This window comes from Euphorbia lathyris, chromosome 5 (genome assembly GCF_963576675.1).
Source record: "Euphorbia lathyris chromosome 5, ddEupLath1.1, whole genome shotgun sequence".
Lineage (NCBI taxonomy): Eukaryota > Viridiplantae > Streptophyta > Magnoliopsida > Malpighiales > Euphorbiaceae > Euphorbia > Euphorbia lathyris.
In genome coordinates, this window is record NC_088914.1 from 33,408,674 (window position 1) to 33,420,857 (window position 12,184).

At 35.0% G+C, this 12,184-nt stretch overlaps 1 protein-coding gene and 1 long non-coding RNA gene across 3 annotated transcripts; both read right to left on the reverse strand.

The window, feature by feature from the left end:
- Positions 1 to 4,520: 4,520 nt before the first annotated feature.
- Positions 4,521 to 5,054, reverse strand: LOC136230701 (putative germin-like protein 2-2). The gene has a single exon (XM_066019861.1). It carries the CDS (start codon positions 5,052 to 5,054, stop codon positions 4,521 to 4,523), a length of 534 nt encoding a protein of 177 aa, XP_065875933.1.
- Positions 5,055 to 6,992: 1,938 nt separating this feature from the next.
- Positions 6,993 to 10,936, reverse strand: LOC136230702 (uncharacterized). Of its 2 annotated transcripts, none has more exons than XR_010689506.1 (9): positions 10,606 to 10,936; positions 10,362 to 10,520; positions 10,131 to 10,258; positions 9,442 to 9,488; positions 9,288 to 9,355; positions 9,034 to 9,205; positions 8,795 to 8,860; positions 8,020 to 8,138; positions 6,993 to 7,343 (listed from the first exon to the last, which is right to left on the reverse strand). It is a non-coding gene; the product is annotated as an uncharacterized lncRNA (long non-coding RNA). The 2 variants fall into 2 exon arrangements; XR_010689505.1 differs by having other exon boundaries at positions 10,131 to 10,243; positions 10,606 to 10,934.
- Positions 10,937 to 12,184: the final 1,248 nt, after the last annotated feature.

The window sequence follows — 12,184 nt, forward strand, 5'->3', positions numbered from 1 at the left end:
TCCATTGAAGAGATCCATCGAAGAGATCCATCAAAGGAGATCCGCTGAAGAGACCCATCAAAAGAGATCAGTCGAAGGAGATCCGTCAAAGGAGATCCATCAGAGAGATCCGTCAACGTAGATCCATCGGAGAGACCCATCAAAGGAGATTCGTCTAAGAAATCCGCCCAGGTAGATACACTTAAAAGAAAAAGATATACTAGAACTTTAAGTGTGTCTTCCTCCTCTTCTGAATCACTTTCCCCACATACCTGACGAAATTTGTTACCTTGCTACTTCCCTAACCTGGACTTGGAATTTGTTGAAAAGATGTCCGCATCATACTCTCTTTCTTAAAAAAAAAGAAATTGGATCACACTTGCCTTTAAACACCAGCAGACCATGTGCCCTTTATCACTCGAACTGCCCTTCCCATTCGTCAAGTGTTCCATGAAGCTCTTGGTCATCGTCATCATAGGTGTACTCATTTTGGCTCCATCCAACGTCCTCCAACTCATCATCACAGTAGAACCTATCTTCATTATCTTCATAATTAGGAGTCCCGCTTTGGTTCCACTCAATGTTCCTTGACTCATCTTCATAAAACCTACCTTCACCAACTTCATAAGTATATTCATTTTGGTGCCACTCACCATCCTCCAACTCATCATCACAATGAAATTTGTTCTCCTCATCTTCATAAGTAGCCTCACTTTGGTTCCACTTAGTGATCTGATGCTCATCTTCATCATAATAGGTTTCGTCATCTTCATTATCTTCAAGTTCATCCTCATGATGATGAAATCTACCATCATCATATAACTCACCATCAAAATCACTCTCTTCCCCTTTAATCCCATTCCTGGACCCATTATCATCATACTCAAGTTCATTGTTGCTATCCAGCTCATTCTCATAATGGTCCTCCTCTTTATCAATCTTCCACTCGAGTTCATCTCCTTTATGATTATTTTCAAATTCGTACAGCTCCTCTTCCTCCACCCAATCTTCCCCACGACCTCTCGCTTCCATCCGCTCCTTCTTATAGTTCAAGCCGACCACTCCATTTACCGAGTTGTCTGACTTAAACGACGTTCTACATCTGAGCATCGTTGATCCACCAACATCTCTCCCATCACCATAGCCATCAACCCCCACACATAAAATAAATCCCTCATCCTCCTTAAGAGGATCCGCCAGCCCAAGGTCACCCTCCACTACTTTAACAATAAGGCTACCACCTCCATTAAGCATACACGTGAAGTTTTGTTTAAGGGGCATTTCATCAAACACATAGTACGCACCCTTTTCTACTTGAACTTCTTCAAAGTTCCTACATGCTAACCCCTCTTCCTCCTCATTCACAGAAACATTTAAATTCTCATCCACAAATTCATTATCAACAACTCCACCATGAGAACTTAAATCACCAACAACATCACAAATAACCAAATCCTCACTAATGACAGGCATACCCACAACTTCCACAAGAATTGAAGGTTTTGGATCTACCTTTTCCTTAGGGAATAGAGGACAGATTTGGCATGAATCTTTAGGGGGTGAGATAGTGGTTTCTCCATCTTGTTTTTGTTGGGCTCGACGTTGTCGTCTCCGGCTATTTCGGCTGCTTCTGGTTCCTCTTTGCAGATTCTCCATCCTTTCTTGCTCCATGTTTTCTATTGTCTTTCTCCTTACTTCGGCAAGCTTGAAATCCATCTCTTCAAGCTCGGCTTGCCATTCTTCAAAGCTCTTGTCAGTGGCTACCATCGTCGAAAGAAGTTTCGGATCAGGAAACGATCGGCTCTGATACCAACTAATACAGATCGGGTAACGGGCGATAGTTTTCAATCGTAAACTATCAAAGATATTCTCAAGCTAAACTTGAAGGAGCCGTGAAACCCCCAGATTTACAAGCTAAACTTGAAGGAATTAGAAATCCCCATTGTTAAGAGGGATGAACCCTAAAAACACTCTCAAAGAGAAGATATAATTTGATTGATAAAAAGTTGTATATCCTTACAAAGATGGGGTTTAAATACCTCCCCTAAAGAAAGCTAAAGACGTAATTACCCCTACTAGGGTTACAACTAAAGAAAGAAAATAAAGGGTAAAATAGGTAAGTGTATATTCTTCCTTGTGAAGGAAAGAAAACTTAAAAGGCAGAATGTATATCCTTCCTTGTTTAAGGAAGGAAAGCTTGCAATTATCCTTCCTTAAACAAGGAAGGAAAGTTCACTCCTTGTAAAGGAAGTAATCTCTGGGACCCGCCTCAGTTATTCATCCGGTATACGCCATTAGGTGCACATGTTGTTCGTGTTGCCCACATCTGAATATGATCTGCCAGGATTCAATGTAGAGTGAGATCCACCAATCTGGGTCGAAGTAGACACAATAGGTAGATCCGTCGAAGTAGATATACATCGACAGAAATACAATGAATAGATATGCCAAGGTAGATCCACTCAGGTAGATACGGGAAGTAGATACGTCGATGAGTAGATACACCAATGTAGATATGTCGAAGTAGGTCCGCTCAACTAGATACCTGAAGGAGATACATCAACGTAGACACATCGAAGTAGATCCGCCCAAGTAGACACCTGAGGGAGATACATCAACGTAGACACATCGAAGTAGATCCATCCAAAGAGATACCTGACGGAGATAGGTTGAAGTAGATCTGCCTAAGAAGAGACTTGAGGAGGATACGTCGAAGTAGATCAGCCCAGGTAGATGCTTAAAGGAGATACGTCGAAGTAGATACACTGAAGTAGATACGTTGAGTAGATCCATCGAAGAGATCCGTAGAGTAGATCCGTCGAAGAGATCCGTTGATGAGATCCGTCGAGGGGGATCCGTCAAAGGAGATCCGTCAAAGGAGATCCGTCAAAGGAGATCCGTCAAAGGAGATCCATCGGAGAGATCCATCAAAGGAGATCCGTCGAAGGGATCCATCGAAGAGATCCTTCAAAGGAGATCCGCCGAAGAGATCCATCAAAGGAGATCCATCGAAGAGATCCATCGAAGAGATCCGTCAAAGGAGATCCGCCGAAGAGACCCATCAAAGGAGATCCGTCGAAGGAGATCCGTCAAAGGAGATCCATCAGAGAGATCCGTCAACGTAGATCCATCGGAGAGACCCATCAAAGGAGATTCGTCTAAGAGATCCGCCCAGGTAGATACACTTAAAAGAAAAAGATATACTAGAACTTTAAGTGTGTCTTCCTCCTCTTCTGAATCACTTTCCCCACATACCTGACGAAATTTGTTACCTTGCTACTTCCCTAACCTGAACTTGGAATTTGTTGAAAAGATGTCCGCATCACTATTGCAACTAAGCAACAATTAGCAGATGTACTTACAAACCCATTACCATTTAAGTTGTTTACCAGTTTAGTTGAACAATTGAGTATACTCAACATTCATCGTAGTTTGATAGGGATATTAAAATTACTGATGTATGTAAGAGTAGTTTAGTAATTGTTGTATAGGATAGGAGAGTATTTTAGTAATAGTGTTTAGAATGTTGTCGTTATAATAAAACAGTATATAAATAGAGTTCATAGCTGATTCAATTATTATTTCTTAAAAGTTCTTCATTCTCCAATGCATCTATTCTGCAATCTTGATATACCCTTTTCCAATTAAGATTTTCTGCATACATTAAGAATTGAACCCGAGTCTTAGCTTAATCAATTAGAGGTCCTTATCACTCAAGCAAGGTCCAAATTTACCATTATCGTTTTTATAAAAGTGCAAATTCACATTTAACGTGTCAAATAATAAAATTTTAGCCCTAACATTTCCAAGAAAGATTAATTATACTCTCCTTAACAAAAAAAAATTGAATTGGTTTACTTGACTGTTACATCGGATCTTACAAACAAGTTTATCAAATAGTTTTGTACATTTTGAAAGGTTGCTTTGTAACTGTGTGAATAACATAGTAAACATTTTAATTATTTTAGTTTTATGATTAATTTATATATGACAGACTTAATTGTTGGTATTTTGCTAGGCTATTTATAACTATATTAGTAACGTACTAAACATTTTAAACATAATTGATGTTTGAAATATCTTATTTATTTATGTGATAATTGTATATATAACAGGTTAATAACAATAAACTATTGTTCAAATTTTTTAGTTAGATATAGATTAAATTGATATTGGCTTAACAACGTTTTTAACATTTTATATATAAGAGTAAATTATGGTTGCCCCACAAACAATGTGACAAATTTAAACATTATCCATAAGTTTTTTTTTTTTGTAACATGAAGGGAGACAAGTCAAAACTTAATAAATAAATTAAGAAAAAAGTGGATAGACACAAACTCATTTTATGATCAAAGTATACAACAAACTGATAACAACTTAAGCAACAAAGATTAAATGAATTGATCACATCAAATCCAATATATATAAGAGACAGAAAAACTAATTAAATCCTAATTCACTTGTCACATTACAACAAACATATCCAAAAGAGAACGACTTAAGAAAAACAAAAGGCTGAAAGTTTGAAGAATTGGTGGTTAGAACTTGGTTTGCAGGTAACCAACAACGTTATGGTCCAACTGAAAAGCCTTGGAAAGAACAGCAGCAGGAATTGGCGGATTAGAACCAAAGACAGCATTAGCAATTGTAATAACTCCTGGATTTTGGCTACTTAGAGCAGCAATAGCAACAACATTACCATGCCCAACATTTCTCTGATAGTGAATTAGGTTCACTGGGAATACAAAAACATCTCCTTTTTTTAATATCTTTGTGATCAGACGATTTTCAGGGTTAGAAGTTATAAATCCAACTTCAAGGTTGCCTTCAATTACTGTCAATATTTCAGAGGCACGAGGATGCGTATGGGGAGGGTTAATGCCTCCGGGAGCATAGTCAATTCTAGCGAAAGAGATGCCAAGAGTGTTCAGTCCTGGAATTTGAGCTACATTTACAGGAGTTACCTTAGAACCAACTGCTCCAGTTGTATTTCCTGCTATGTCAAGTCCACTGAAGAAGAAATCACTTGCTTCTGCCATTTTTGGATCTTTGCAACTCAATCCATTCATCATTATCACTACATTAATTTCGTAAATGCAACATCCATTTTAATTAAAAATTTCAATCCAAAACTTAATAATAAGAGAAAGAGAAATCGTTATGATTAAATTTGTACAATTTCATACGTTAGAGCTAAATCTGTACTTCACTTAAAACTTTACGGTTAAATATTTAGTGTATTACTAACAAAAAAAAATATTTAGTATATTAATAATAGAGTAAAATATTTTAGACATTTTCTAAATTGTGATTAATTTACATTTTCAAGCAAGATCAAATTTGACCAAACACTATCGAAAATTTAAAAAGACTTGTTTAATTGTTATTTAGCTACATCGAACCTTCTAAACCAGTTTGTCGATAAACTGAAACAGTTTCATACATTTTTTTGTAACTGTATTAATAACACAGTAAAATATTTTAGACAGTTTCAAAAAAATAAACCTGCTATATATAAATTAATCATAATTTTTTAAAATTGTCTAAAATATTTTACTGTGTTATTAATGCACTAAATATTTTTTTTGGTTAGTAATGCACTAAATATTTAACCGTAACGTTTTAAGCGAAGTGCAGATTTAGCCATAATGTATGAAATTATGCAAATTTAGCACCAACGTTTCCAAGGATGATCAATTTTAACCATACGCTGCCGAAATTTTGAAAAAAATTTGTTTGACTGTTATTTAGCCACGTCAGACCTTCTAAACTAGTTTATCGATAAATTGAATCAGTTACATTTTTTTCGTAACTATATTAATAATATAGTAAAATATTTTAGACAGTTTAAAAAAACTAAACCTGTTACGTATAAATTAATCAAAATTTATTTGAAAATGTCTAAAATATTTTACTCTATTATTAATATACTAAATATTTTTTTTTGTTAGTAATACACTAAATATTTAACCGTAAAGTTTTAAGTGAAGTACAGATTTAGCCCTAACGTATGAAATTGTGCAAATTTAATCATAACATTTTCAAGCAAAATTAAATTTTATATAATACAAATTCAATAACATTATTATAATATAATTTTATTTTTATAAAATGATAAATTAATTTCTTTTTATATTTATTTTTATAAAATAATATTTTTTTTTAATATTTATTGGGGGCAAAGCTGATTTAGCTTTGCATAGTGGAATAGTGACCATTCCGGCACCACACGCGCCGGAATGGTTACTATTCCAAATAGTAGTGCACTGCGCAAGTTTGACTTGCGCAGTGGTACCCATTCCGGCGCCTAGTGTGCCGGAATGGTTACATTTTCCTAACCACGGTTAAAAACAGTCCCTCCCTTGAAATTATTTCCTAACTATCCCTATCTCCCTATTTATCTCCCAAATCAGTCACAAACAAAGATTTAATCCTAATAACTCTTAACTAATCACTTTAAAGTTGAATGTGACCAGTCTCTCTTAACTAATCACTTTAAAGTTGAATGTGACCAGTCTTGATTGGAATTTCTCCCTGTATCAGAAGGAAAGTCATCCCATCACTACAAGAAATCAGTGAGTTAGCGACCGAAAATTTGGTTGCTAATTCGGTTGCTAAAGACGTTTAGCAACCGAAAAGTGTCATTTAGCAACCGAATTAGTTCGGTCGCTAAGTAGCCTGTTGGTAAATTTACCAACCTGGTTTTTCCTTAAGGGGTCGCAAGTATTGCAACTATGTTTCGGTTCCAAAACGCGGTCGCAAACTTTAGCAACCGACTTTTGCAACTACGTGTAGTTGCTAACTGCCGGACAAAAGCTATGAATTGGGGCTGTTTACCGACGAAATCAGACGAAAAAGTCATCGGTAATTTTTGTTATTTGGCATTATATATTAGCTCTTTAATGCAGCAGCTAAATTTTTATATATTTTTATAATTATAATACTTTACAATAAACTTACACATTTAATTAATAATTCAAGAAACTAGAAATATACATTTATAATTAATATTTGAAGGTTAAGTCAAAGTACATAAATATCATAATGTAATACATTAACCTAAATAAGTTAAAATCAAAATATATAAATATTGAAGCTATTAAGGAACAAGCCTCAAGTGTTGTTCTTATCTCAATAATTACAATACTAGCACCTAAATTAAATGCACCAACAAAACTTGAAGATGACAATGATCTTGAATTTTTAGGATATCAGTCATGATAATACTCGGAAGCAGCTGAAGCAGTCCAAAAATTTCTTCGTCCCTATTAAGCAATCTAGCCTGGTAGAATGCTCTTCATTGATCAATGGACTCGACAATTTACTCAATAGTGTGTTCAATTTCAACTTGGGTAAGTTTCCTAAAATAAACAGAACCAAAATCAAAATCAGAAGCATGTTGCATCTCAAATAAAACGTTGGTATCAAGCATTTAGTTTGAAAATTAAATAGCACAAATGCAAGAGGCAATGAGGCAGAAAATTTGTTAATTTATTGTTTGCTACAAAACAGAACAAGCAGTTGCACTTCCATTGCTAGAGTTGAATAATACAATCTATATGCATCCAATCACAGCAAAGATAATTGAATAGAACACGAGGGTTGTCAAGTTATGACACAACATGATTTACAAAAACAGCCCCTCTTGCAAATAGGGAGTTCAAATCTAAAGAAACATAATACGAACAACAAGCGCTAAATGCATAGCATAGTTAACAAGAGCTAGAGCAAGAAAGAAGCAATTGTATTGACAAGACAAAACAAAACATGAAAGTTAAAGAAAGCCGACCACCTTAAGGAAATAGCTAACATCAAATATAAGCCAACAACTATCAGCTAAGTTAATCAAAAGCAGAATAGAGAACCAATTCCTGATAACAACAACAAAATGGATAAAGTTGGCATGCACTCAGAATAGAAAATAAAAGGCAAAGGAAAGACTAGTTTTGAAATTCACAGCGCTTTGAGGACAACATGGCGTAAAGTCAATTACAGTACATGCTTAAAGATAGTAAATTCGTAGAGGAAACCCTTTACCTTGAACACTGAACAGAATCAGGTCAACAAACTGAACAGAATCAGATCGAAACCGAAAACTGAACAGAATCAGGTCAACAAACTCCAACGACCCACTTACGAGTGAGTTCTCCCTGAATCTGCAGACAAGAAATTATATGAAAAAAGAACAAAAGAAGAAAACAAAAAATCAGAAATAAGAGGAGCAGTTATAACAGTCAGAACTCATAAGTGGATTAAACTAATTGAGCAGCAAAACTGACTGATAATAGTTAACCAATGTAACTGATAAAAACTGAATTGTAAGAAAACAACACACTGAACCAATGACAGTTGAGCCAAAAATTGAAAAATAATAACTCGTAAGCAAGGTCAAAGGCTAATAGGCCAATTTAAAGCAAGTTCATGGAGTCCATATATAACTTTAAGCAAGGTCAAAGGTAATAGGCCAATTTAAGAAAGTTCAAGGAGACAATAGATCACTTTAACCAAGTTCATAGTAATGAGACATCCCGAGAATTATTTATTTATTTTAGAAAAGAAGCTAATTTGAAGGAATAATGAATCATATAAGAATTGAAATGAATCATATTAGAATAGAATTACGAGTAAAGTTGTAAATTGGATGATCTGATTGATGAACACGTGACCAAAGTTGGTGAATATAGACAATTTATTGAAGATATTCATATCTTTGCCTTATTCTTCTTCTTATTATTATTATGAATGATGGAACATACATATTATGATTAGTAATATGCATATAAAGAGTATGCAGAGGGAAGAAAGAACATACAACTTGTCTTGCTACTAAAAGCAACAAAAGAAAGCAACACCCCATTAGTATAGTTTTCCATGACCACTGCATAGAAAAAAAGAATATTGTCATATTATAATGTTAATTAATTAATTATTACTTATGAAGAAATTGAAGATTGTATATATAGTCATTTCAGCAACCTCTCCGATTGGTTAGTGGACACTATAAATTGGAAGTAATTATGAAATGGTAATGATGGAAAAATGAATAGATACCTCATGGATGGTATGAAAAACAGAGGTCAAAACAGGAACCAAACCCATTTGTTGAGTAAAATGAGTGATCCCAAGAAGGCTTTTCAGCTGTTGTAGAGATACAATTATAGCTGCTCCACCCATGAATCCAATCAGAGTTGCCTTTGGTAGAAAATCTATAATAAATCCAAGCCTGAAACATCCATTCATTCATTTAGTAATTAATTAATTACCAATTGGCCACTAAAAAGTGAAAAGAAAGTAAAAAGATAGACCTGAAGAATCCCAAGGAAGCTTGAAATAAACCAGCAAGTTTTTTAAAACCTTGTATGTTCCTCCATGTCTGAAGTAATTAAGTAGGTACATAATAATGTCATATTAATTGAAATAAAGTGAAAAAAAACAGAAATAATGTGAAAAAGGACATACTTGAGAGAAGCTATACGGGCAATGAGTTCAGAAGGTACAATTTCATGCTGTTAGAAAAGGAGAGACTTATTAGACATTACAAGACTATTTATAAAGGAAATACTAATAATATATATTTTGAGAATATAGGTACAGACATTCCTCATGCCAAAAATTGAAAAATGGTAACTCATAACACTTTAAGCAAAAACAATTATGGCCATTTAACTAATCTGATCCGAAAATTGAACAGAAAACTGATGTGACTAATTTAAGCAACAATTGATCTAGCAACTCCAACTTTACTGCAGGCCCAATAGAAGCCATTTTTACATTAATGCCTTTGATGAGATGATCAAGTCAAGAACAGAAGAAACTCTGTCTTTCAAATAAAGTGGAACCATATTGATGTTAATTATGCAATTTGCCTACATGATGTCAATTGCCTGAATCCTTTATATGTTGATGCCATTTCTCTTCAACTTATTCATCTTCTCATCTTGTATACTATCATATTAATTGATGTATTTTTCTATAGCAAACCAAAGTTCAAATTGCTACCCTTGATTCATAATCCCATAAGTATTTTACATGCACATAATGAACTTAATAACACATTTCATAAAACAAACATCTTGACCATTCCTAAAGAACCAATTAATCAAATAAATTCCTAAGGATCACTTATTTTCAATCAGTGAGTGTCATACCTTGATAGCTGCAACCATTGAGGCCAGCAAGTGCAGATTTGGTCTGAAAACTCCAAGCTATGCAAATGGGTGAGGACAAAGACCGATTAACCCAATTATACACCCTAAAACACCTAAACAAGTCACAACTACAGAGTTTAATAGGTAACATTGATCAAAATTCAGAACATATAAAAAAAATGATAGGATATTAAAAGGAAAAAAATAAAAATCAAAGGATAGAAGAGTTACCACTGGAGAAATTTTAATTGAATGTTTAGCCTCTAAACCAGAAAATTGAACAATACAGTGACACCGACCAAAAGCTTCTTCCAAGGTGCTTCCTAACACCGACCAGCCAGTTGCTTCTTCCTCGACTTTGATTTTCTTCTTCCTGGACTCCTAAAGCTTCTAAAAAACGTTGAAGAGACCAACCATGAGTAGTAGCCGGATTAAAGGGAACGACCATGGAAAGAAAAGAAATCAAAGGCATTACCGCATTGAAATAAACTTTTTCTCCTCTTTGGTAACTCAGAAGAGCTTGAACCCTGTTTTGTATCCTGCTGCTATAAGGAGATCTAAAATTGAGCGGAAGAATAATTTGAGTTCCACGCTCTAACCTCTAGTGCTAAGAAATTGAGTTAGCCAAGAGGAATTGAAGAGAAATAGAGGAATTAGGGATAATAGTTCTGGAATTAGAGATTGAAGAGAAATAGGAACCGCGGCTTGAAGACGAAGAGAAGAATTAGGGCTTAAAGTGAAACAGAGGAACTGCGGCTCGAAGAGAGAGAATAATTAGGGCTTGAAGAGAGAGAGGCGAGCAAAACCTTCTCTTCTTTCTTTTTATATTTTTTATTTCCTTTTTTATTTTTTATATTTTACATTTTATTTTATTTTATCTTGCAACCTCGTGACCCGTTGCTGAACAAAAATTCTAGTTGGTAAAACAGGGGTCAATTAGGCCGACACTTTTTGCAACAGGGCGAAATGATTAGCGACCGCTTCGGTTGCTATTTAGCGACCGAATATAATCCGGTCGCTAAATTCGGTTGCTAAGTCACGTTTTTCTTGTAGTGCATCTGCATCCGAGGACACCGTCTTCTTGCGGGATGTATGTATTCAACCACCTTCAAAAAAAATTAATCGCGTTAGTCAGAAAAAAATGAAAATTTGGTTTCGCGAAACGAGGATTCGCTGCAAAAATAAATGTGCAAGGAAGAGGGTGATTTTACTTAGCGAAACGATGATTTTGCGACGTCTGCGAGGAGAAATGTGACTCTAAGACTTCGCGAAACGATGATTACGCGGAGTCTGCGGAAGAAATTTATCGAATTACCTCGCAAACTTCGCGTAATCATCGTTTCACGAAGTTAAATCAATAAATTTCTCCTCGCACACTTCGCGAAAACGGCATATGCTAAGTGAATTTCTGAGAAAATAAAGCAGAGAAAATAGTATATACTTACATTTTTCGACAAACAATATGATAAACTGGGAAAAACGATGAAAATAGCGTAGAATCACCATTTCTTCGATGGTCACAAAAGAAAGAAACCAAAACGAGTAGGAAATGGATGATGAAGAATCATGGCTTCGTTTTATAGGATTAGGAAGATGAAGAATCAAGAGATGAAGAGAGGAAGAAGAGAAATACATGGTGATTTGGAGAAATTATGCAGATTTTGTGCAATTTAAAGGAAGATAGAAAGATCAAAAGTCTGGGAATCATTAATGGAAGAGCAACCAACTGTTCGCGTAACCACCAAGGAGAAGAGGTAAGAGGAAAGGGTATGGGTATTATGGGAAAGTCACACAAAAACAGTCTAGATATGTAGTAGGTTGAGTAAATGAGTTAAATATGTAAATGAGTGTTCCATTTGACCCAATTTTATAATTTTTCCTTTTTTCTATCTCCCACCCTAAAAGTGATAATGCATGGAAGATTGAATCATATTCATTATGGAATTAAATTTCTGAGCCAACCGCTTATTGTTTTAGGTAAAATGAATGTTGAACGGATTCTAAGACCGGCAGAGGCGATACACATGGATTCTCAAGACTGCTAGAGACGTCAC